Genomic DNA, 27,892 nt, shown 5'->3' with positions numbered 1-27,892 from the left:
CACCGGCTGTGCTTATCTTACATTGAAACAAGTTCTGCAAATCACGGAAACATTAATCAAGAGGCTCAAATTCAGAATGTGTAATAATGTATTGATTACTGTTACAATTTGGGCTTGCACATTCGCTGTAAGAATAATCGATGCATAATAAATTACAAATTCTGATACCCAGCTTCTAGATTAATCTTCTGCCTTTTTTTTTAGCCACAAAAAGAAAAGCTAGCAAGGTGTTAAATACAATGAAAACACCATATAGCAAAAGCTGGGAACTTATGATTACAACGTAGAACACTTATTTTTTCAAAATCTTCTAGGTACTTATAATTCTCCCATAGATGCTGTCCCACACATCACGTGGATCTTTTGTTCTCGACTTTTATTAGAAACACAATTTCTATTTGGGGCTGTATTGCAAGGGAAAACAAGATGCTGTACAACTTTTAAAAGGACGGGCTTTTCATTAGGATCAGAAAGGAAGAGATCTCTTCTGTGCTTGGGAATAAACTCAACAGCACAAGTTTCAGAAGTTTGTTACGAATTGCTCTGAGGGAGTGGCATTGCACAAACATAGTAGCAAACATAATTAATAGAAATGAAGTTATTAAGAATTGCCTGGAACGAGGGCAAAGCTCATGAACACCTGCTTTGGATCTTAATTTTGTTTTAATGAGCCAGTACTAAGACTTTGCTAACAAAAAAGGTGGAAGAAGAATAAGGGGGGGGGGATCAATTTTGGATCAATACTGTCACAAATGTTTCTTATTAAAGCCGTCTGTCCTCGGAACAGGATTAAGTGATTGGTTACTTTTATAAGAGTTTGTTTTAAAGCTTCCAAGCAAAAACCACCAACAAACACGTATAAAGTTTCAAATATGATCGGTTTAGCAAATACAGTATTAGAATACTTTTGGGAAAGCCATGTTGATTCTTCACTTCTACAAACATATGAATCTGCAAGCCTTCTTTCCGTGTTTGTTTTTCAACGGGCAAGAAAATATTAATTGAGGAATAGATAGCTCACAGTGAAAATGCCCTGAAACATTTATCGAGATAGCTATTCTAGGGAAAGGAAAGGCAGCTTTCAAAAACTGCTTGTAATGTTTCCCATTATTAAATCCACTTGCTGGGAAAATAGTAGATTAACCAGTTGCAAAATGTTCACATAGACCTATATTATTTTAAGCCAAACACAGTTATCTCAAGTATTACTTTAAAAATATTAAGATGGCCAGACATCAAAGAATTGTCAAATACAAGGACAGATACACATTTTACACTACTGCAAATTCGGAACAGCCAACTTATGTTTTAGTGTGAGGTACTTAATTTCATTTGGGGGAGGGTGTTTTCCAACAGAAAGGTGACTAAGAATTTTTATGAATCGAACATGAACAGGAAGCTTGAAAAGTACTATTTTTGCACAAATGAGTGAAAAAACATATTGCTCCCCCAAATAATACAACTGTCTATTATATGGCAACAAATAAAAGCATTTGTTTACAGAACACTGATTTGCACATTTTCTAATCAAACACATATATTTTATGATAGGAAAGAGGAATGAAAAGAAAGGGGGGGTCCAAAGAGTATTTTTTTCAATTTTTAACATGAACATTTTTTTAAATTTCAAAGTATTTTTAGAAATTAAAAAAATGTGTATCATCCTTAAGTCCCTACAACCCAAATTCTGGCAATATTTTTCATTTTACTTTTCCTCATATAGACACATATAGATAATTAGGTCTAATATAGCAGGAGCAACTAGTTATTTATCCTACCAGGAAAAAGGGCTGTAGGCTTAATAAACCTATTCTAAACATGCTACATTGAACTATAGAATCATTTGAAAATAAGAAAGTACTGTTCCTTGAACAGTTATATAAGCAAAGCTAGGCTTTGTTTGCACACAAATAGTTCAGTCTTAATAACTGAAGGGTATCATATCGATGTTTTACAGAACAATCCCATACATGTCTACTCAAAAGTAAGCTCCACTTAGTTTAATTGGGCTTGCTCCCATGAAAACATGCACAGAGTTTCAGTCTCAAGCAAGGTATTTCATCAAATGAAACATCTATAATGTTTCTGTTACAAAAAAGGAAATTCTAACACTATTTGCACACACCTTTCATAAACACTTTCTCAGCAATATTCTGTGTTTTCCTTACTGGGAAGTAATGTTATACTAAGATTCCGAGAAATAGACATATTTTAAGGCTTAGAAGAATGGGTATTCACTTTTCAATCCAGCCTACTTCACACTCAAACATTCAATTAATTGGATGTGGGGCAAATAAAGTTTCATATCTACAGGTTTTTCCCCTAATAGTTTACATTGCCGACTATCATTCAGAGCCTAGTGCTTTAAGGAACTTTTAAGCATATGACCTTTTGTAACTTGTTTTTACACTTGGCTGTACATTTTAATATCCTTTTAAATAACATTTTAATCAATGCTAATTAGGCATAACCACCTTAAGATGCAAAAAATAAAGAAAATAATACATCTTGGCAATGTTATGAGTCGATAATGAAAACCTTGCTGAGGAGAAACTTTTCCAGTCAATCTGAAAACGTACCAGCCAACACACGCACAAACATATATCTAGACAACAGGCTTAACAACACAAAAATATACGTATATACATAAGCTTTCTGAAATTAAAGTAAAAGTAATGGCAAGTCTTTGTCTTTCACCTCCCGTTGCCCCCTCAAAAAACACCCTTTCCCAATCACCTAGCAACATCTGTCGCTGCTGCTGCTGCTGCTTTCGATTCTCAATAGGCAGTCTTCACATTCAAAGATGTAACTGAGCCAACGGAGAAAAATTGCAGGTGTAAAGCAAGCAAACGGACAAAATTCAGGTGGATTTTATTTTTTTGTCACAAACAGAAAATCCACAAAAAATGGCACTTCCTACCTTTCTTCTGAGAGTAGGATGGCGATTGCCCTTGAGAAAAAGTAGGCTTTTCTTCGGTGAAATATTCAGGTTGGTTGTATTGATGCAGGGCCACGTCCATGTCGGAGTACTCACTTTTAAAAACGTTTCCAGGGTAACTACAGGTATACGGCTGATTCACCGCCCAGGCCTGTTCCATATAGATGTTATTATTGTGCAGGACCTGAGCATCGCAACTGCTGTAACTCTGACTATCTTCGATATAAGTGCAATAATCAGAGGGCTGCATGTAGCAGTTGCTGCTGGCAGCCGGGCGAGCTTCATATATTTCTTGCATACAGTAGTTCATTTTGCTATCCTATCGTCAGCCTTATATTTTACATATGCACACATGCGCTCACATGCATATACACACGGAAGCCTGCATACGCATGGGGTGGGCAAGAGAGATGAATACACAACACCCAGGAAAGTCGACCGCAAAATTGTATGTTTAACTTTAGAGCGGTGCCCGATGTGCTAATACCCTATTTATATTAGGGATAGACTGAGAGCTCTCCTGCCAGTCAAACATATTGGAAAGCAGATTTATAACAGTCAAAGGTCTTAATCTGTGACTGTATGTTAATTCCTCCAGAAGGTGGCAGGTAACATTGGCCACCAGACAAAGAAGCAATGCCCAGACAACCCCACCGTTCCATGAGTTTGGGGGGTGGAATAATAATTTTATAAAGCTACTTCTGTCTCCTTTCAGTATGATTAGAAAACGATTACAAAGGCAAGGACACAGAAATGCCCCTGGTGTTGTCAACTTAAGTGTGAAGCATCACAAAGTACACTCAGGAAATCCTTGAGACGATATGTTCAAAATCCAAAAATCAATAATCCTGGTTTTCAGCATTAACTCCTAGGAAATCCAATAGTGCTATGTTGATGACTCAAGCAGTATGTCCTGTTTTGGAAAAATTTAGCGTCTAAATCTGTCATCTGCTTTATTGATTTTGATTGACAGAATCATTTGCGTAAACCTTTCATGCCTTACATACACATAGGCCAAACTCCCCGCTGCTCACTAATTTAACACATTTGCAAGAAAGCAGCTTTTTCAAACTTCAGTGATTTCAGTAAGCAATTTTTATTGAATTCAACAGGTGGGAAATTTCAAAACAAGCCATCTTAATCAGCAACAGAATAGTGCTTAGATGTTAAAGTTAAGCTTAATTGGTTTGCCAGTTACATTTCATTAAATTGCTTTTTTCCTATGATTCAATAATGAAGAGCTGGCAGTTTCTACATCTGTCTCATTCACACACTTATGCTACGAACATTTCAAAATCATTATGCAAGGGAGTCGGTAATTAGATAAAGCCTCCTCAACTTTAAAAATAAGAATGTCTCATATTCATTTCAGGTCACACACAAGCTCTTATAACCAGCATTTAAAATAAAGGTCTCAAGTAATTTTAACGAATGCCACTATTACAGTAACAGTGCAAAACTTCTTACAATTTTTGCTGTTTTTCTTGTTTTGTTGGCATCAAACAGTTCTCCGAAAATTTGAAATTTACTCAATTAATAGGGGTTAAAGGAGTGACTGTAAACACAAAATAATGACTGCATATAAATCAGCAACTATGTTTTCAAACGCTTTTAGAAAGAAGTTTATCATATTTCTTCCTTCTTTTCCCTGACAACTGTCATAATTTGGGGGAAAAAACCTGCTTTGCTAACTCTTCAGAAGGACAAAACCATAGGCTGTCCAATAAGAATCTTAAGGCATTATTTTCGGTCTATTATTACAGTTGGGTTTTCATTTGCATGCGCCAAAATGAACAAGGACAATTCTTGAGGGGCACTTCACATGGAATAAAGCGAGTGTCAAAAATTGGGAGCTTGTCAACTTTACTTTTTATAGGCTTGGATCCAGAGATGTTCCTGCTCACAGAAGTTTCAGCCTCCTGATTTTGTGTGACCCCCTTCTTCCCCTTTAACACACACACTTCTGTGTCTGAATGTTCACCCCATTCAGAAAGGTCATCCGACTCTCAGAAGAGATATTGCGAAGGACTGGAGGTACTACAGGTAGACAAGGGGATTTCTGGATCCAAGCCATTTTTAAAATTTTATTTTGATGAAGGTTATCCAACAGCGTCTAAGAACTACTTTCCACTATGGATTTTTGTGCCTGATAGCCATTCTGCATCGGAGGTACAGTGGATTAAAACCATTCATTGCGTGTTGTTTTTCACATTTATATTTCATTTTGAAATATTTAAATTGAGAGCTTTTAATTTAAAAATGTATATCAAGGTCTGCTTCTTTTTTTTACAAAAGTAAATAAATAACCTGGTTTAAAAAGAAAGATGAATTGAGTAAAAACTTGGTACAGCTTATATCTTAAAACTGAATTGACATCTTCCTATCAAAGACAATGAAGCCTTTGATTCTGTTGCTTAGGCACAAATAATTTTCAGCGCTGAAAGTCATCCATCGCCATTTTCTGACTTTTCCACTAATAAGTGTTTACTAAAAGCTCAAGAATGTTAAGGTTTCACTTTGAAACCAAACATTGTCCTCCAGAAACGTCTCCTGTTCCATTTCAGTTTATTTTACGCCAAGACACCTTTCCTGATTATGCTGTTGTTTTCTTCTGTTTTGATAAAAATAATAATATTGACACTAAATAAATCAGGATTATTTGCTCTTCCTAGTCTGTGGACATGTTTGATTTGTTGTTAAGTTTTTCTGTTGGGTATAAGCAAGATATATTTATTTAAAAGTACTAATATTCACCTAATATATGATCCATGTAGGGAGGCAGGCAGTCAATCCATATTTTGGGAGTGGTTACTTCAAAAGATTTCAGTTCTGTATAAAAATAAAATAAAATAACCAAGCAAGCAATCCTTTGCCTCCTGCAGGGAAAGTAGATTGGCTGACATGACTGCACTCAACATCACTTGAGTTTTTCCATCCACTTCCAAGCGAAGTGGAGTGCTCTTTGTGTGCATTGCACATGTATAATGCGACTGAGATTTAGAAAACATCTGCCAACCAACATGTTTCTGTTTTCTATTACAATGGTACCTCTGGTTGCGAACGGGAAGCACGCAACCTGAAGCGCCTTATCTGCACAGGTGCGCAGTGCAATTTGGCGCTTGTGCGCATGCACAAAGCGTGATTTGGCGATACTGCGCATGCGCGAGCAGCGAAACCCGGAAGTAACCCTTTCTGGTACTTCTGGGTCGCAGCGGGATGAAACCTGAAGAAACGTAACATGAAGCAAACGTAACATGAGGTATGACTGTACAGCAATGGAACCACACACACACACTCTTCAGTTTAAATACAGATGGCATGATTAAGCCAAAGTTAACTCTTTCTGAATTCAATGGGAAAGTTAACCCAACATCCAATTCTCACCTATTGAAACAGTAAGGTGGTACCCAAAATACTGCTTAGTAATTCCTTGTGCAAATGGAATGGCTTCTGCTTGCGCACCGGGAATTTGCCCTGCTCTCCTCGCCTCTATGCATTCCTAAAATCGGTTCTGGAGATTCCCTGAACCTTCTGGAGCACACGTTGGGGATGGAGGACTGAGAGAAGAGAACGTTCTGTTGCACAAGTGTAAGCTGTTCCACATGCACAATTATTTACTTGGATACTGCCCAGGAGAACCTTACTGTGCCTAAATTTAGCTGGATGGTGTCCTGAATTTTCTAACCATTAGTTGCTATAATTTTTTTAAAAAAAATTGTTAAGTACTAACAGGCAAATAGGGGCAATCATGTTATAGCAAGAAATCTTAATACTTCTAAACATTGCCATTGTGAAATGGTTGAAGTTGCAGTTTACTTTTCCTGAGAATATTTATACCAAACAAATAATTATTAATATTCCAGTATCTAGATAAGACAGGGGTCAGCAAACCTTTTCAGCAGGGGGTTGGTCCACTGTCCCTCAGACCTTGTGCGGGACCGGACTATTTTTTTTTTCTCTGCACCCAGAGATGCATTTTAAATGAAAGGACACATTCTACTCATGTAAAAACACGCTGATTTTGGGATCGTCCGCGGGTCGGATTTAGAAGGCGATTGGGCCGGATCCGGCCCTCAAGCCTTAGTTTGCCTAAGACAAAAATGGTGCATCACACATTATTTGGTATATCGCATGAGCTAAAATGATACATATCAAGTGCCAAGGTACAGCCATAGCTGGGAATATCATTTAAGATTTTTTTATCGGCATCTTTGTTGGGATGAGTATAGATAAAATGGGGAAAAGGAAAACTATGCATTTGTTTTCCACAACAAATATGCCATTAAATAAGTAAAGAGATAAATAAAGTAAGCCTTGTGTGGACTGCACACAAGAAGTGAGCTTATTTTAAATAGACATTTGTTAATTACGCAACTAATTGGTAGTACCTGAAAGCTGTATATCAAGTCTGTTTAAAATACAATATGTGGGACCAACTTGCTATAAAGCATATTTGCTGATATATAAGATACGAGATAGAAAAGGGAGCTGAAATTATTATACTCATTTTACTTAGACATTCAGCACACAGACCATTCAACAAGCTCTCAGGGTCGTTTCATTTAGGTAATTCAATAAATTATCAAGGTGACTTCAACCATCAAAATAGAACAAACAATTAACTAAAGTATGAAACACAAACAACAATTTAAATAAACTACACAAGTTTCAACAGAATTGGCTCTCCTCAGCACATTCAAGAAAGGAATCTGAAAACTAAAATGAAATGAAATATTTCTGAAATGTGCTGTTCTTAGAAGAACAAGACTGCAAACCGAATTAATTTTACATCGGTTTGAAAAAGAACAATTGATTTAGTTCTTAGTTATGCTACAGCAATTGCTGTAAACGCAGAGCCCGCTGAAGGGAAATCAATAGTCACAATATGGAGTAGAATCTGTTAATGTTTTGCTCTCTCAATTAATGTTCTCTGATGCTCTAATTTTTTATGGGGACACGTAAAAATATTTTTAATGAATATATGAGGAGTACTTTTGCTAAGGGGACAAACTTTTATATTTTTACTGCGTAAGGGCTGAGCCACATGACAAAAGCTGGTAGTATAACAAGGATAAAACATTTGACAAGAAAATACTTCTTAAAAATGCTTGCTTAAACAAGAACTGAAGTGTATGACGTTTCCACTTGAAATATGTGAATATTTCAGATCTGAATTTGGTACTGTAGACAGTTACCGTAGAAACGTAGGCTGCACCATCACTGTTAAAATTAAAACGACTTTCAAAGATGCTTGAGGAAATCTGCAGAATCTGACCCTTAAGACACAGCTGTAGAAGTATAGCTTTTTTATTTTAAAAGAAGTATTTAAAAGTTCTGCCATCCTTACTTGCATAATACAATGGTCTTTGTACACTGTGTGGCATTGTCTGTGTGGTATATGGAAATATGTGGTACAATGGAAAAAGAAGATGTAATATGGCAGCAATGATAAGATACTTTTATAACTGTGTTGGTTGGAAGACTTGGAACAGGTGTGAGGAGATCATTATTGTCCGCTCTATTTTTGACAGAAGTTGTCACCTTTTTGTGCAAATGTAGCAAAAATGGCATCACCCGCACAGAAAGGTGAGGCATCGGCAGACTCAAGAGTAAGCTGAGGTTATCAGGAGTGAAAAATAAGCTTTAGGAGGAAAAGTCTACTCTCTGGCCCATCAAAAAAATTAGTTTCATGATCTGTGGAAACTCACTCCCTACTTCAGGTGCCGGATTAGCCCTGGTTTTACTCATGTAACAGATTTATTTAAATAAATAAATAAATAAATGGCCAGCTAACTACGCTGAGGTAATTTGCCTCAAAGCATCTGGAACAATAAATGGCACCAACAGCAATTTCGCAAATATATCTGCTTTTATGTTCATTTCCCAAGATTATACAGAAAGGGAATTAAAATGTAGAAGGTTCTTTAAAATACAAAGCGTAATGGATGGTAGAAGGACATAGGTTCCTGAATAACTATGACAATTCATGAACTAAAAGGCTGTAATTTCCATTTGGAGGGCAGAACATGTTGTCCAGAAGCCATCCACAGCCCAATATGATTTTGCACGTGTTGGAAATGTACTTGTTCCTACACAGAAAAAGCTTGGTGTAATAAAAGATACCAGTGGCTCACAACTTGCCATGGTCGACTTTGCACTTCTGAGCACCAGGATTGATGCGAAGAGTGGGGGGGCTTGCTGTTTTGGTGCTCTGTTGTCACTCCCTGCTCTGGCTGGGAAGGTTACATTTAACCTTCATTTAACCAGTAGTCACATTTGACTACTGAGGTACTCAGAATATGGCTACTATTAGGCCCAGCCTTTCTTCCAGAGCTGGAGGGACAGGTGGGAGTTGAGATGGCCGTTTTGAGTGATGGGCACTATGACCTTTTGCCAAAACATACCAAGTGTGGAACTGGAGGACAGGATAGCATTGGGCTTCTGAGGTCCTCCAAAAACCCTTTGTAACTGCCAGGAAGCAGTCTGTCCTTCACCTCCAGATACAGTGGTACCTCAGGTTACATACGCTTCAGGTTACAGACTCTGCTAACCCAGAAATAGTACCTTGGTTAAGAACTTTGCTTCAGGATGAGAACAGAAATCGTGCGGTGGAGGCGCGGCAGAAGCGGGAGGCCCCATTAGCTAAAGTGGTGCTTCAGGTTAAGAACAGTTTCAGGTTAAGAATGGACCTCCAGAACAAATTAAGTTCTTAACCCAAGGTACCACTGTAGTATGCTGGGACTGGCTAATGGAGCATGGCGGTGTGCGCTTTGTTAATTTCCCTGGGGAGCTTCTGGGGGTTGCCCAAGCTAGGATGCAGACTACGGGAGGTATTCCACTAAGCTGTGCTCAGAGTAGACTGGCTGAAATTAATCAACCTAATGAAGACATTTTCATTCATTTCAATGGGTTTACTCATTGACTACAACCCACAGACCCCATCCTAGGTTGGGAAAGATGCTCCTTTAGGGTTTGGGGGAATGCCAACTGTTTCTGCTGCCTTCTTTTACCATTCAAGGTAAGTTTCTGAGCCCTGTGGCAAGGAAAGAGAGAGGTGATAGCAGTCATTTCATGAGTACGCTAAAGTTTGCGCATCATCCCTACATTAAATTACATCTGACTACAACACTGGGAGGGGAGGCAGCTAGCGGCCTGCAAGATGCTCCTTTCTCTTATTATTTTCATATTCTCCTATTATTATAAGATCAGATTCCATTATTGATTTAAAAAGTAAGCCTCGGTGGCTGCTGAAAGACATATAGATACAATAGCAGGAAAGACCGGGAACAAAGATGAAGGCAATTCAGCTTTTCAGTTTATAAAGTACGGGGGGAAATTGCACACCTAAAGGTTGTAATGTAAACATAAGAATTTTGTTGAATATCTAATGGTATCCATGGCCAGTAAAATATGATCCAAATTGAATCAGCTACAATTGGTTTAATTTGCAATGAAGAGGCAATATCAATAGCATGAGCCTCAGAAGGGTGGGGAGATGAAACCATCAAGTTATTCAGGATAGTGGCCTGACTCAGATATGATAACAATCATGGTTTGTTGGTACAAGCACAAACTTCAGATTCACACACACATACAAATACACACACACACACGGTCTCTTTTGCACATGGCAGGAAGTTTCCACTTTTTGATAAGCTGCAGTTTCCTAAGGAAGTTGTGGTTCTTGCCAATGAACATGTGCAAGCTTTTTTCAAACAAATTTAAAAAACCAGATTTAATGAGGTGCTGTGATGAAGCAACAGCCTATAGTAGGAGTACCCAGTGTGGTACTACCAGATGTTCCGAACAACTCCCAAAGCTCCAGTCACCATGGTTCATGGCCAGGGATGATGGGGTGTAGTTTGCAACATGTGGAGGTCTCTACAATGGCTACCATGGGGCTATAGATTCTGATAAAATCTTCCTAGCACTGGCCCCCGTGGCCAAACGTCCAACTGTGTTTTTGAAGGGTCCTTGTAGGGGCAGAGAAAAGATGGGGGAAAGTTCTCTTCTGCTTACTTGCACAGAATCCAGTGGGCCTTTTTAGTGCATAGAAGCCATGAAATCCAGTTACTATTGGGTGACAAGTTCCACCTGCTTCTTGTGTGCAAAATTGTGCTTCAGCTGCAATAGCAGTTAGTAAGTGGACCACCACCCTTTTAGAGCACTAGTGTGCTAGCCCATGTAACCTATTTTCAAGCAAACACATTTATCATCGCATACGATCCGCAAAGATGCATGCAAACCGAATACCCAAATCTACAGTAAGCACTGCTCTGGGTTTGCTGGTTTCCATGTCTTTATTTCTGCTAAGCGCAAACAGCACTTTAGCTGCGCTCAGAAGGTATATTTCTTGCCTATTTGTGAACTGCACTTTGTGTCTCTTAGTTACAGAGTGCATAAGCCCATGCCACCTGAAAGCCACTTGACACACTCTTACTCTTTTTTCCAAGACAGAAGTTAACAATAGTGTTATAAAAGCACATTCAGTAAAACTTAATGCACAAAAGACAGATACCTTTGTCTTGTCCACATGTAGGATGTGATAACTCAGGGCAGAAAGGAAGCTTTTGATGGCCATGTGCACTTTGCATTAAACATGCTTTTCCTGACCTGAATATTTCGTTTACAGCACAATCCTATACACATCTACATAGAAGTAGGCCCCACTGATTTTAATGATACTTGCTTCCCAGTGAGTAATATAGGATCACAGTCTGAGTATCATAAAAGCAGCATTGAACGTTACACCTTTTAAAGCTACAGGTATTGTTGTTATGCGCATCTCTAAAGGGGAACAAACCCTAAAGAGCCGACTGAAAATAGTCCCATATAAGATGCAATATTATAGATGTATATTATAGCTTGCCGTAATATATTATTCAGTTTCTCCAGTTTCACACCGATAATTAACAGAGCACCACAGACATAATAAACCGGGAATAATAGACAAGAGACTTGAGAGTATTTGAACCATGTCAATTCCTATGTTATTTCTAAGCAACTAAATGTCATTATCTTACTATTAGATTATAATTTGTAGAAATAAAACCATGTATCTCCATGGAAATGAGGGCATATACCTAGGGATGGTTTTTCACTGTAAGATTCTATCAAGGCTCCTACTTTGGATGGTTAGAGTCTGAAGATCCCGAGAATTAACAATCGTCTACAAGACATGATAGGACTAAATGCAACTTCTCCCACAACTATGATGTAGAAAACTGAATTTACCACAGGTCTCTCCTTAACACAACTTCTAGAGGTACAGGTGTCCTCAATAAAAGTTAGAAGGGTCCTGTTCCCCTTACAGAAAGCCTAATATGTTCCTAAGGAAAAACCACCAATTACGCTAACGATGAAAGAAAATAGTTACTAACTAATATAAAACGCACCATATACATTGATGTTCCACTGAGTAAACCAGGCTTGTGACCACTGATATGCGGATTATTGGTTATAAATAAGACCAACTGACTTATATTTTCAAGGCATTTGCTTTGCTAAACTGACCCGCTAGTTCATTTTTCACAAATCCTAAATTTCTCAAAGTGGCACTCTCTCATTTTTATTTTCCGTTAACAGCTGCATGAAGCAAGCTAGCTGACTTTTTTGAAACAAATGCGAAGGCATGCATTTATAAAAACACCCAGTTAGCGAAAATCTCACTTCAAAGCCTGTTTTCATACAATTTTCAAAAGCTAGCTTCAACCGTTAGTGTTAATAAATGGAATAGCCCCGTGTGTAAGGCCACCAAATTCATTAGGCTCACATGTGTCTAGCCACATGTTAATAGATATTAGCTAATTAGACTGCTTATCACTTCACAATTCTTATTTATCCTCTTTGGGGTAAAATGTTTTCTTACATTTAGCAATGAAACAGGATGGAAAATAACAGAAGCCTTGGTGGAACTGTCTGGGAGTCTTCTGACAGCCCTCAGTAAGATGTTAAAGCGATCAACACCTGACATCTGTTAGCAAGGAGGCATTCTGAGGTAAAGGGCTCCCAAATCTGAAGAAATCAGGTGCTTAAACCAGTTTAACTTTTTCATGAGGTGATAGCCTTTGTGACATTATAATCTTTCCTCCTGATGTGACGCAAGGATTTAAGTAGAAGAAAACAACTACTGGGCCCCTCCTTTCACAGCAGGAGACAAGAGACTTCTTTTTTTAGGCACGAACATTAACAGATTATATACTCCAGTGAAAATAAAATAGGCATATAAATGAAACACCACTTCTGTTGCCAAAAGGATAAAATAATTACATCTTTCGAGGCTGTCTGCAGGTGGAAAAAACAGAATAGAAAGGACACAATATACTCTTGCCAGCTCACTGCTTATTAACATTCAGCCAGTAAACAAACTGACCATAAATCTGAGGAGAAAAACAACTAATTAAATTATATATCCATGATGCTAGAAAGTGATAGGGTGTATTTGATGCTTCTACTTAGCATTTGCTTTCTTAAAGAGGAAAAATAACACTAAAATATATGCAGCTGAACATGTAGCCACTCTAAACAGTAAAACAACAGGCAAGACAAACTAAAATAATGATTGCTTGAAAAAATAATGTTGATGATTACTATAGATGCTATTAATATGATACAATTTACTGTTTACATATAAACTGAATTATAAAGATCTGCTACACTTTGCATAATCATTCCAATTACCTTTACATTTTGTCTCTTGCATTTGGTATTCCTTGACATTTGTTATGCCTTCAACATTCATATCTGTGTGGCCTGGCAGGATCACTGAGCTAGTCCATGCTCTCGAAGCATGCAGGAATTGTGTAGGCTGGTGTCCGATTCTCAGCATATTGTTACTTTCACAGTGCCTTTTCTTACATAAATGCCTGTCTGTTATGTCTAGGATATTCCATTTATATTTTCTGCCAGGAAAGTGCATCAGCCCATCCCAGGATGGAAGGCCATGTTCTGGAGGCTTGACAAACACTGGTTGGCAAGCAGTTGGCATTGCCAAGATCTTGTTTAGCTGTGGAGTTCTGGAAAGCAAATGTTCCCCCACTTCTCTCGATCGGGTGGAATTCACATGCATCGCCCCCTGAATGCACCAGTAGAAGAACGCAGAGGTTTTCCAGCAATGCACTTTCAGCCACCATGGTCAGTTTCCATTCGGTGCGGTTAGACACATCGGTTTCCCTTCTACGAAATCCAGCAAAGGCCGTTAGGTTTAATTGTGCACAGGTAGAGCCAACGGATGCAACTTTCGCCAGCGCCACGTCTAGAACATGGGCCCTGGGCAAGTTACCATCAATTTATTGCCTTGCTCCTATGATCATTTGAGGTCTTGTGGGTCGAAGCTGGTCATGAACAATTTTCAGATGCTTAAAACACAAAACATCAAGGATTCAGCCTTGTTTGACTTTGTTCTTATTGTAGGCTGACCTGAGGGACACTCTGTTACCTAAGGCCAACATTCTTATGTGGGCACGCTTAGCAGTTCCGGTCCTGCTACTATGGCCTCTCTCTGCTCGGCTTTGTGGCCGCAAGATGGAATCAGGTGCCACTCCTACCTTGAGGGTTTTAACCCGGCTGGCCTTACGCACGTAGCAGGCAGCAGCAATGTAGAGCATCTCGCAGAGTTTTGACTCGCTAAAGTATATTCAGCTACACGCTGCCAGAGGTAGTGGAATGTTGTAACCCAACAGCAATGTATGTATGAAAAAAAATTACATGAAAGATACCCCGTGTAAAGGTCTAGCTTTCAATGTAGATAATATTAGTAATGGTTTCCTTCAGAGAAGTCTCGGGCAATTTCCAGTCATGAAAATTTGATGCAGATAGTTTTATTAGCCACGGCTGATGTTTCTGTAAAATGCCATTTTTAAAAAGCCATATGAGGATGGGCATATATTTGCAAGAAACTAACTTGAATCTATTATGCATTCTGTTTTGAACAATTGCAACCATTTCACTTGAGTGAAATTTTCCTTCACATACAGTATATGTAAAACGGTAATTGTAAGCAATACACTTAACTATAAAGCAGAAACACACAAGTTGCAATTGTGGTATGGAAAACTATGAGCCATTCTCCCATATTTGTCTTCCTCTCATGTTTAGTAGCCACACATTTTAAATCTATAATTTTCTAGCTGCAAGCCAAGGAAAAATATTAGCAACTGCAACCTTCTTCTAATTTGATGTTGTCAATAATATAAAGGCTGCGAAAGTGCCTAAGGAAAGTGTCTGACTAGACTAAGAATAATTTGCAGTGAACTTTAAGTAGAACTTCCTGTGACTGTAATGGAATTTGCTTTGTAAAAAAAATGACACCTTAAAGGTGTTTGTCATAAATGTGTTTCTACGTTCATTAGCAATAAGGAAACTGTATTTTTGTTCAACAGCTATTTTAAGACTGCACTTTCCTGTGACCTTCCTTTGCACATATTTTAATTGTGTACACCATAAAGTAAAATAAAAAAGTAAAATAAATATACCAGATAAGCCCATATCATTTTGGTTGAGTTGAAGGAGTGGACTTGATCTTAATCTAGTGGCCTTCCATGCACAAAAGCCAGTTTCAGTTGCTTTAGATATTAGGCCAAAGAATGAAGATCTATAGTAGATTCCCACTTCGGGACTGGTCGGTGGGCCTCAAACCTAGAATCATAGAATCATAGAGTTGGAACTGAAACTGAACATGTTGAACATGACTTAATTTCACAGTCTGTGGCATTATGCCACCACTATGGTAGCAAAAAGGGACGCGGGTAGTGCTGTGGGTTAAACCACAGAGCCTAGGACTTGCTGATCAGAAGGTTGGCGGTTCAAATCCCTGCAACAGGGTGAGCTCCCATTGCTCGGTTCCTGCTCCTGCCAACCTAGCAGTTCGAAAGCACATCAAAGTGCAAGTAGATAAATAGGTACCTCTCTGGTGGGAAGGTAAATGGCGTTTCCGTGCGCTGCTCTGGTTCACCAGAAGTGGCTTAGACATGCTGGCCACATGACCCGAAAGCTGTCTGCAGACAAACGCCGGCTCCCTCGGCCAATAAAGCGAGATGAGCACCACAACCCCTGAGTTGGCCACGACTGGACCTAATGGTCAGGGATCCCTTTACCTTTTATGCTAGCAAAATATGGGGTACACCAGTACAATAGCAAGAATGTGGTAGTATACTAGCAAAAACCGGTGCTGCTACAGACTACCTTAGTGGGGCTGAGGCAGGATAGGGTGGTGATGTCAGGAATGCATGTCTTCACAACTCAGCCTCGCCACTCTGGCTGCTATTGTACAAGTGGCTTCTGCAGCTAAACTGATGCAAGTCACTGAGTGCACCTTTAAAGCTAAATACCTCTTTAGGAGCCACGGACCTTTCCCCCTCAAAAAAGAACATAATGTTGTGTTCCGGTCTGATGCTACAGAAAGTGGCAGATGAGGCAAGGCAGGACAAGTCTGGAAGCGAGGCAAGACTGGAGGCAAGGCAGGATGAGGCCTGAGGTAAGGCTAGGCCAGAAGCTGCAGGACCATGGATAGCTCCAAGTGAGCAACTTGTTCCGGAAAGGGTTGGGAGCAGTTTGAGGCCTTTGAAGCATCTGCCTCAAGAGTTCACCCCTAAGGAAAATTTCAGAGCCAGAAAGGGCCAAGCCTTTGACCTGAAGCACTTTTCGTCTGTTCCAGAGCCTAGCATGCTCATGCTGGACTAGTGAAGTGCAGTGGGAGGTATCTGGCTCCTCAGGAGAAGGGACCTGTGAGGACCTAGGTTCTGGCCTTGGTGGTCTGGGGATTGCTCTGGGTGTGACTTTCTGCCAGTGTCAGTCGGAGCGGTCCCTGATCTCCAGTGGCCAGCTCAAAGTCCTGAACTGGGTTTGGCTCCTCAGCTGGTGCCTCTGCAGCCTCTAACTCTTGTGTCTGGGTTGCTTCTGGATTCAGGTGGCAAAACACGTACTTTTCAAATGAATGGCAGTAACAAACCAAGCACAGCAAGGGTTGTCTCTGTTGGAAGCAGCATCTCAGTCCCACAAAAGGTGTGATATGGTATCAGAGAAATGGGAAGGCACAAAAAGTGCTACAACTAAAATCTGAAGTGATTCATTGGTGAGAAGACCTTGGCTGACCATGGATTCATTTATGTAAGCATAAATCAGTGCACCTGACGCATAGTTAACATGGGATTTTTGTGATAGCTATGTTTGACTGCAGGACAGACTCACAGACGTTCAGGAGCAACCAGTACAAACCTGCAGTTGCTGAATTCCTGACACTCAAGTTGCTACACTTGGTGGTATACTGGTATACTGTTGGCACCCTCAAAAAAGACAAATACATTTGAAATTAACAGGGATAGTAAACCAAGCATAGGCATGCTATCAGGTTTGGGTACATTTGCAAATGGAAAAAGAGAAAAATGTGCTTATTCACAAGATTTGAACCTGAAAAGTTTATAGGTCCTGTTTCCAATCACTCAATATATTTACAACTTCAGATGAAAGCTGTAGAGAAGCTAGAAAGGTTTTATTTTCAAGAGGTTTCTATCTAAGTCTCCCGAGTTTTTAAGGGTTGTTAGTCATGACTTTTGCTGCTGTCAGATTTGTAATTTGTTTAAACATGGATGCTGTAAGAAATCATCAAGACACACGCTTTGAATTTTGCAAAATTTCCTATTTCACTAAGACGATAATACACTGATGAAATATAGGGGGGGGGGAATTATTAGCATGAGGATTTTTTTGTGGGGGAAGGTTGTAGTGTCTTTTGTACTACACAAAACTTTTCTGCAGTCCAATGTGATGAACTGCTTGATTTCCAGAATAATCACAGTTCATACAGCGAATGCATATATTATGTTTGTTGGTGTCTCCCCCTCCCACGCAAGATTCATTAGTTGAAACAATTAACAATGAAGTTCCAAGGGAAACAAAATTGAACATACCGTATATTATTCTAAGTGGATCTAGAGACCAAAAAATATGTAGTGAATGTTTGCACCAGTCTCATGCCTACAACAATGTACACACGAGCATATTCCTTTGTATGCTGAGAATTAGCCCCCATCACCATGTGCAGATGGAGAAATCCTTGTGGCCATTGGTTACAATCACTCCCCACACATGAATGGGTTCACTCCCCTCCTCAGTTTGGGCACACTGGTACACCTAGGCAGCTCAATGTGCCTTTTATGGGAAATGAGAGGTCTATGCATGCCCTTCCCCCTTCACTCAGTTAATAGGTCATAGACTTTCCATTTCCCACAAGAGCCCATTGTGGTATTTGTATGCGTACTTGCGCTTCTTGCACACTGAGTGGGAAAGGGGAGCCAATGGGGACTCCCAGTGCACAGGTGCAGTGACCATGTGGGGAAGGACCACATCTCATGTGTGTGCATCTGAGCCCATTCTCACATGCGAACACTGAGCATCTTTCTCTTTTAGTCTCTGCCTCTCTCTCTTTTTCTTCTTTGATTGTCTTTTCAATTAATACCGTTAAACGTTTATTTGAATGCTATTGCTTGCACTGATTCTCTAGGAGAAGCTGAACTACAAATTCATATTACTATGGCGCTACTGAGATTTTTGCCTCTTTTTTTAAAAAAACTAATAAAAACGGGGGACAGTGAAAACAGCTGTTTTCCTTAGTTTGGGTGGCATCATCTATTGCGTGTATCAGAGATAGGCTGTGCATCAACTGGGTACCTGTGTGGAACAAAGAAAGAGGGCTCTAAAATATCTTCTTTAACCCCCAATGAAAGATATATATGAAAGCTATAACAACATGAAAGAAAAGATGAAAAATGTGATTCTGAAATCCCAAAACTTAAGAGCTTTCCTGTTCCAGAAGTTAACAGGAGAGATGTGGGTGTGGGTGTTTTTTTGTAGCTTCAGGAGGGAGGGCACCCTGTGCACAGCTGTTAAATCTAACTTATATGCCTTCTACATCCCACCAAAGATGAGATGGGCAGTGACTGGGAGAGCAAGGCAGCAGATGCCTCAGATAGCAAAAATGCCTCGCGGGTGAGTTACTACTCCCATAGAATTTCAGCCCCATCTGTTTGTTTTGCCAGTTCCGGGAAAGGAAACACTTACTGACTGCTAGGCAACAAGCCATCTCTGTCCTCAGCATAAACTATTTGAGGAAAAAACGGTGCACAGAAAAGGGTTTGCATGGTCCTTTCCATTACCTTCTCAATTATTAGGGAGCAATATTTCACATTTTCAACAGGATCAAGTGGATCATTTTTCTTCCTAGGCTTCTTCCTCTATAGGAATAAGGCTCTAAGAATGGGTGCAATATCAGTCTTGAGAAATTGTTCAGTGATTATAATGAAACTTTTGGCTGAACCAAAGAAGCCTACAGTAAATGTAACCTGAAGCAATGAATACCACAGAAGATGTAAACAGAGGTCTAAAAATAATTTCTTATGAGCTCTGAATATCTATGCACTGAGTAATCTGGGAGGTCCAGCGGTAACCAATTTCACCCTCTTGCATCAAAATGAACCTCACACTTTTCTTTTGAGATCAGATCAATAGCTAAAATAAGAGCGGGCAGCAGATTGTTTCACAATGTTCCCAACACGACTAGTAAAAAGTGCAGGTAGAGAACTATCAAAAAGTTGCCTGCAGGAGCTTATTTACCCAGACAATATAAAGTCATTAATTACACTCTGTGGTAATTTAAAATATCACTTTTTCTGAAAGTGCAAAGTATTCAGTTAGTCTCAGAGCCTCGCAGTATAATCTGTTATATTGCCTCCGATTGATAAATTACACATTTATGGTAATATTTCTGATTAGAAACATTGATACCAAAACACCTAAGTCATAAATGCTTGGTGCAGTTAACAGACAATACACAAGGTTTATATAAAAGCTGCCCTCAAAACATACTGTTCTTTCATGAGTAATTTGCCCTGAATATTAACAATGCAGATATATAATAGCCTTCAGTTCAACAGAAAAGCCACTACAGCTTTACAGTGAATGGAATCAAAACGAGATCACCAACACACAGACCAGCAACTACACACACACACACACACACACACACACACACACACACACAAGTGTGAAGCATAAATAAGAGTCTAGGCATACAAATAAGGATGGAAAATACAAAAAGAATGCTGCAGTTTTATAGAAACTAGTCTCTTCTTTATAGAAATGGTCTTTTGTCCTAGACATTATTCAACTGGCAAAGTATAATCCTCTAAGATGTTATTGTTTTAACTTGCCCAGAAATAAAGGATGAAGGAACAAAGACAAAGTTCAGAACATGCAGAGTGTTCGCCCATTTCTGAATGGCAAGTTGGGCAATCACACATCCAAGCATTCTCGCTGCAGTTAAAAAAAAATCTTCTCTGACTGCTAAACAGGAGCACCCGATGAATTCAAAATTCTGCAGATGCACAAATTAGATCTCTCCTCCATATCAATGGCCTTCTAGGAACCGTGGGACTGAGGCGAGTGATTATTTTGCAGAGATCCTCGGACACACAGTCTTGCTTACGATCTACAGAAAGCGATAAGGGGTGTTTACTTCCCCCTTTTTTACGCTCTAAAATATGCATGCATCTGAGGGCAAGGAAGTGGGTTGGCATCAGTGAGAGAGATCAACCAAGGCAAATGCAATCAGGCTTACGGCAATAGGTGCACCCAGGTCAGTCCTGGAAGCTAAATGTCCATGGGCCAAACCAAGCAATGCTAAACTATTGTTAACTTGTAGCAAAAATGCACATTTATGTTTTAAAGAAAGGAAGAAGCTCAAGCAAATCATCTTTCCTCAACATCGGTCCAATGCTACTGCCATACGAAGAATAAATTGCACAGTGACAGGTAATTAAAACAGGAAGAACTCAGACCCTATATAGTTTTTAAAAATGCATATATATCACTATAGAAGTGCCATAAATATATAGTCCTGCTTTCTGACATGTCAGTGTTAGGAGAACTGATGGGTAGGCACAAGAGATAGGGTATTTTTGGTGGCGGTTCGAAAGCTTTGCAATGCTCTCCTTGTTTAGATAGACACAGGGCACACTCAGCCAATATATTTTTTGTGAAATTAGGCAAAACTTGCCTGCTTTCCCCTTATTTTGCCGAGTTCTGCTTCTTTAAGCACTTTTTACCCAGTATACCTGAAGGAGCGTCTCCACCCCTATCGTTCAGCCCAGACACTGAGGTCCAGCTCCGAGGGCCTTCTGGCAGTTCCCTCATTGTGAGAAGTGAGGTTACAGGGAACCAGGCAGAGGGCCTTCTCAGTAGTGGTGCCTGCCCTGTGGAAGGCCCTCCCATCAGATGTCAAGGAAATAAACAACTATCTGACTTTTAGAAGACATCTGAAGGCAGCCCAGATTAGGGAAGTTTTTAATATTTGATGTTTTATCGTGTTTTTCATATTCTGTTGGGAGCTGCCCAGAGTGGCTGGGGAAACCCAGCCAGATGGGTGGGGTATAAATAATAAATTATCATCATCATCATCATCATCCAAGTCTGGTTCACCCCCAATATCAGACCTTGGTGACATAAACTGCCTAAAGAAACGGATTGCAGCAAAGGAAAGCGAGATAAAACAGACTTCTCTCCTTAGCCCTTTTGGTGTAAATACGACCACCAACCCCACTTTATATATGAACTGGCAATTGGCCAAGAACCTTCCAAATAACTAAGGGCAACCCTTATCCACTCACTTCCTTCTCTACCTTCCCTGGGAGCAAGAAGAACCTTCCATAATTGAGCCTCACCCCTTTCTTCCCAGGACTTGCTCTGCTTCTTCCCTTTCGAAGTACATCACGAAAAGTCAGGGTTACTTGCCTGCCTCTTCCCTGATTCACCAGCAATGGTGATCGCTCTTCTCCTTCCTCCCATGTGCATACAGTATATAGGTGCTTGCACAGACATTCATATCAATCTGGTGATTTCTGGCATGGCTGCCAAAACTACGCTACACCCCATTAACAACCGTAGCAGATACGGCTCACATGAGTATCATCGCCTCTCAAATGGATAGGGAAACTGCATCAGTGGCGATGTGCAGAATGCAATGCTCAGATGCCTTGCAATGCACACGAAACCTCAGAACAAGGATGGATTACTACATAATGTGTAATATGAAGGAACACTCTGTTTACACCAGTGATTCCAAAAGTGGGTGGTATCATCCTCTTGGTACCTAAGGAGGTGCTAAGTGGCATGGAGTATTCAAATTAGAAGGTCACAGGGGAGCAATAAAGACATACCTCCAGAAAGGTTCACTTTAAGCATGCCATTCCCATATACAAATGAATGTTCTGGAACCTTCTGGAACCTTCTAACTGTTTCTGTCAGAATGATTCCCTAACACGGAGGTTTTCAGACTTCGAAAAGCTGGTATCACTGGATAAAGTTCATCAATTTTGTTGAATTAGTTCAGCTAAATAATTTTAATTGGATTTTGAATAACTGTGCAATTAATTGCTCCTGTCTTGAATTATAACTGTGTTATTAGACTCCTTAGTTGGTTGTGCAAACCACTATTCTGAATAATGCTTTTTATGGAGTAGAGGGGCACTGGGGGATGAGTTTATGGAACCGAGGGGGTGGTCGGTGGCTCCCAAATGTTTGGGAACCACTGGTGTGCATAGTGTCACTGAACAGGTGAATGGCGCACTAGGGGAAATGAGGTCACATGGAGCTCTACGTACTACAGCTTGTATTGCAGAACCTCAACTTTTGGGGGGGGGGATACAGAAAAGCTCTTACGAAATAAATTCAAGTACCTGACATGCTGCTGGGAATCAGCAAAAGGTAGTCATCCTCATTTCTCTTTTTCACCAGTTATCACCTGTTAAGGATTTAAAAAGACAACAATTTCAACAAGTGTAGCAAACAGAACAACCATCTGTTTTCATTATTGACATTTTAATGTTTTGATGTGGTTGTTTTATTCATATTATAGTGAAGGGTGTTCTTTCTTTCTTTTTCTTTTTACACTTTGCAAACTGCTTAGAAGCTTATTTTGACATGAAGTAGTATTAACAACAACAACCTGTTTGTTACACGTTTCTTATATATTAAATATTTATCTTAAGCCTGTCTTTCAGCCCCCAGCCCCTCAAAATGGCTAACAATTAATGGTTAGATTGTTATAACAAAAGAAACACAACTCAATACCAGACCACTAAGTACCAATGGAATCTGGTCCATTAGAATGAATGGGATGCTGCCCCACCAGCCTTAGTCTTCACTCAGCCAGCCCCCACTTGCCTGCCTTCATACGTGTAACCAGTATAGGACATAGCAGTGCCTGTCACTTTCCTCCTCCCTAGTCTCTGCATTGCATACCCTCCAAAATTCCTCAGGTGAAAATAGGGACATTTCTCACTCCCCACAACTGACCCTCTTCAACCCCCCCCCAATTTTCAGTGTCGTTCCCCCCCCCCACTGAAGTACATTTCCTTCACCACTTGTGGCGATCACGCAGGGTCCCCGGATGTTTCACCATCTACTGATCCCTGAGCTACCACTTTATTTCTTGCTGCCACCACCCAGGCCCTACCTGGTACAATACTGAGTCCAGTCAGGGTTAAATTGGAACATAAACTTCTGTTTATTTATTGCAGTTTAACAAGCGTGTGGTTTCATAAATGCTATCGGTCAATTACACTCATGGGTTGCCTATCCAGACCTATAACTTCCGCTACCTGCTCTCCCTCATTAAACCACCTCTCACATTTACTTGTCTTCCTAGTTCCTAACTGTTCCTGACTCAGCTTATTTCACTACACTAACTCAACCTACCCACAGACTCTATCCCAATTCACTCCCACTCCAACCAACCACCCAACTCCCAACCAACTCCTCCCCTTCGCCCCTCCCAGAGCTGGTTTTGTAGTCCCTCTGACTCCACCCCCCTGGGTTCTGATTGGGTAACCTGTTTAACTATTTCACCTCCAGCACTCTCATATGTTAACGTCACACCACTACACCAATAGGATACAGAACACATATTTTCCGCCGTCCTAAGCAGTGCTTTTTTTCTGGGGGTACGCATACCCCTAAACATTTTGTGAATCTAAGTTTGGCCTCATTGAGGGGCAGTATTTCAATATGAGTGGGGAAATGAGAGTACCCCTAAACATTTTTTTAAAGGAAAAAAGGACTGGTCCTATGGAAACCCCTTAATCCTGGTTTTTATTTTATTTTCTTCTTTGGTAAAATAAAACCCTGAGGGGGTTTGCATGCCTTGGGTGGAAGGAGAGTTTTTGTGCAGACATAGGAGACAGAAATTCAGAGTCAGAGAGCAGCAGAAAAAGTAATAGATTGCTTTGAAGTCATTTATGCACCTAGTAAAGTAATTTTTAGTCCCCAATTCCCCCCCAACCCGTCCCATATTTTGCCTGACCTGTCCTTTATTTTGCCCGACTAAAGGTGGCAAGCTTAGCTCACATTCAGTCTAAAATGGTCAAGTTCAGGCCCCAGACCAGAACTGCCACCTCCTCCCTGGGATAGGTGGGGGAAGAGAGCTTGGTATCACAGGCATACCAATAACACTTCTGTCTGCATTCCCAGTTGACCTGGCACAGCCTTGTCATGTCCCTGCATTTCCTTTGCTAACATAGCTTTCCTCCCTCAAAAAAGTAAGTGACAAGCTCCACTACCTGAAACGTGGCCCATAAATTTAATATAAAATGAGACATGTTTGTTCCTTATTGGCACCTAGCACTCTAAAAATACACTTTTTGCAGCTGCAAACCATAGAACAAACCTTGGTTACAACTCATGGTTTGTCTGGAGAGAACTAAACCACAAGCCCTGGTCTGAATGACACTTGAAGCCAAAACATGGCTTAGCACAGCACAGCAGTAGAACAACCAGGGAGGGCCTTCTCCGTGGCTGCTCTCAGACTCTGGGACTCCCTCCCTATAGAAGTTCGACTGGCTCCCTCCTTGTTGTTCTGCCAATAGGTGAATACTTGGTTCAACAGGCTGCTTCTAATGAAGCTTCATGCTGTTTTTATTTTAATCATTTGTATGTTTTTAAGAGCTTTTACACGGATAGATATAGTTTTAATTCTATTGATGTTTAATTGTTTTTAATGACTGTTTTCCCCCTATGTTTTTAGCTGTGTTGGGGAAAAGGAAGGGTATAAATAAATATATTATATCCTCTCTGGTAACCTGCACATTTGCTTGTTTACCCTACCAGGCATGGCCAAACTTGGCCCTCCAGATGTTTGGGGACTACAACTCCCATCATCCCTAGCTAACCGGACCAGTGCTCAGGGATGATGGGAATTGTAGTCCCAAAACATCTGGAGGGCCGAGTTTGGTCATGCCTGCTAAGCCATGGTTTGGCTTAGTGTTACATGTAAACCAGGCCAGTACCTCTAAATTGAGATACATTTGTGATGCCCACAGCTGATGAAAACTTGTATCACATCATCATTGTCATCATCTTGGAAGTTGGCATGGGGGTTATACTGTGTTTTACAGTTTTTGCTAGTAGTAGCCTTGTCAATCTCATTTTTAGGATGCTGTTCAGACTCTCCTGAAATGAAAGACATACTGTGTGTTTGTTGCAGCAATCATGATGAAATTTGCTTTCAAAAAAACAATGTCTAGCTACTTCCTTTACAAGCTTTTGCTAATAATCACAACCCTTTAATGTCTCATATGCTTTCCCTAAAGGCTGGAGAGAAGATCTGAAACGCTGTTGCTCCTAGTTTATTTCATTATTAGTTTAATGTGCTTATTTCTTATATCCTGCTCTACTTTTAAGGAACAGCTATTTGGGGAGAACTTTATTTTGAGTGGATTCGTATAATGCATCACAATGCAATAAAATACATTATTTGTGTGTTTTAATGCACACCACTTGGGCTTCCTTTAAAGTATAGCATTGACCTATTAATATAATGAATAAAAAATAAATTCCCACGAAGAAGCCCAGCAAATGAAACAGGACATTCTTTCTACTTAGATTATTTCCAGTGAGGAATCCCTCCATGACATTTAAGAGGGATATTATCCTCTAGCTCCCCCCTGTGGTTATCTGACATTATTCTTTTGGAAGGCATCCTGTTCATAACTAGCCTGAATTTAGCATGTAAACAATATATAAGGAAGGTAGCGTTCCGTTCGGAATGGGGCCCCTGTTAGCAGAAGCTTTGATAACACTTTAGCAACCAAACCAAACACTTATTTTGCTATCTCTTTCAACCCGGAAAATCAATGGGTTGTTACAAGGTGCTATACCATACCAATTCCTTAATATAAATCATTTTACATTAGGGTTCGCATGACATTCTGCCATTTAATGCTGAACATTAAAAACCAAACCTTCTCAAAATGGGGTAGAGATGGACTGTTAATTCACTCGAAATCTGAAATTATTTTTAATACGGAAAAGAGCATTACTTATCAAGGCCAGTCAGTGGAGGCTATACAGTACTTCCTACAAATAGACTCTGAACAGAAGAGCGAGACTATTCAGTACAATTGGTAAATGAACATTACTCATCCACCCACACTGGAATTATGTAGATCAATGGTAAAAGTATGTTTACGCTGAAATCGGAAAGGTTTGTTTCCCAACAAGAGTAATACATTAAGGAGTATGTCACTACTGCTAATTTGTCTATTAAGACATAGTTCTGACAAGCCATTCCATGTTTTGTTATCCATATGGGTAACCCCAGTTTCTGTATGTGCAATACCAATAATGAAGAGCAGTGAAAAAGAGTTTAAGAAATGCAATATGTTCTCCAATTACAATCATTCTGGAACACAGAGATTCTATTTAGCTTATTTTCCACTGGTCCAACTTCCCCCCCTCTTTTTACTCAGAGACTTGCAGCAGTGCTCTAAATAATTTATCTCATGAATGAGGCACAGTTTTTCCCATTCCATGTGAAAGTGGAAATTTTGTTTAAAATTTTAGTGATAGCAGACAGAATTTTCTTCACCGTCTTTTCTCATAGCAAAAGACAAGTCTGACGTTAAACTTTCCTTGTTTTTGCTGAATCAATTCAGGACACATTAGCTCTCATTTAAATTTCAATAAGGGACAGTTTATCTTCTGTGTTAATTTTCATTACCGTTCTTTGTGCAGTCAATAAATGATAAGTGGTTTTCTGTCACCATTTCCAGGGCATCGTGAATTACTCACTAGCTCTGGAAAAAGACTAATAAAAAGTAAACTCGCAATATAACAATTTTTAGGCAACTTTATTAGAAGACACATGAATCATAATCTCTAACTGGCTGTCTTACCTTTAAAAAAACCACACCTTATCCAAAAAGTGCATACATGGTTTTTTTTAAAGACAAAGGCAACTTTTGCTATTGTACTTGACCATCACTCTAGTGAAGGAGTGACACGCACCCTCTGATAAAAGTTCATATTACTAAATTACATTTTATATTTCTTTTCCCACTTTTATTAATTTGTCAGTGGTTCAGGATTTGTACATGCTCAAGCTTTTCTTACCCAAATCATTAAACAGATAATGATTTGGGGGAGGAAAGCCATTCTTGGCTGATGGAAAGATATACCAAGTCTGAAGGAATTAATCTGGGTTGCCATACGTCCGGGATTTCCCAGATATATCCGGTATACTGGAGTCGGCAGCAGTGTCCACATGGAATGGACAAATGTCCAGGAAAATCCATACCTATGGCGGCACATGGAGGCAGTGCCGTTTTTTGCTGATTTTCCATAAAAATAGCTCAAAGAAAGCTCAACAACTTTGGGCAGAACTAAAAATACATTTAAAGCACATACATTCCCCCAAAGAATGCTGGGAACTTTAGCAGTGTGAGGGGTAAACTACAGTTCCCATGATTCTTGGGGGTGGAGGAATCATTTGCTTTAAATGTGCTTTATATACAGTGGTACCTCGGGTTACAAATGCTTCGGGTTACAAATGTTTCAGGTTACAGACTCCGCTAACCCAGAAGTAGTACCTCGGGTTAAGAACTTTACTTCAGGATGAGAACAGAAATT

At 39.8% G+C, this 27,892-nt stretch overlaps 2 protein-coding genes across 7 annotated transcripts in view; one reads left to right on the top strand and one right to left on the bottom strand.

Annotated features, from left to right (window-relative positions):
* THRB (thyroid hormone receptor beta) overlaps positions 1-27,892 on the bottom strand; it is a 187,931-nt gene that overhangs the window by 39,356 nt on the left and 120,683 nt on the right. For 4 of the 6 annotated variants that reach the window (XR_014540133.1, XM_083578185.1, XM_083578187.1 and 1 more), the window contains exons 4-5: positions 22,666-22,730; positions 5,693-5,767 (exon numbers count right to left, since the gene is read on the bottom strand). Coding sequence is in view for 5 of the 6 variants with exons in the window: in XM_083578185.1 (XP_083434311.1) it covers positions 5,693-5,767; positions 22,666-22,672 (82 nt within the window). In the remaining variant the exon portion in view is untranslated. Of the gene's footprint in view, positions 1-5,692; positions 5,768-13,618; positions 14,147-22,665; positions 22,731-27,892 lie in introns of those variants that run through there. The other 2 variants (XM_083578186.1, XM_083578188.1) reach the window with 2 other exon arrangements.
* LOC310745572 (uncharacterized protein) overlaps positions 1-27,892 on the top strand; it is an 86,257-nt gene that overhangs the window by 56,106 nt on the left and 2,259 nt on the right. The window lies entirely within an intron of this gene.

This window comes from Podarcis filfolensis, assembly GCF_964270895.1.
Source record: "Podarcis filfolensis genome assembly, chromosome: 12".
NCBI lineage: Eukaryota > Metazoa > Chordata > Lepidosauria > Squamata > Lacertidae > Podarcis > Podarcis filfolensis.
The sequence above is the reverse complement of the archived record's forward strand: the minus strand, read 5'-3'. Positions and strand labels throughout refer to the sequence as shown.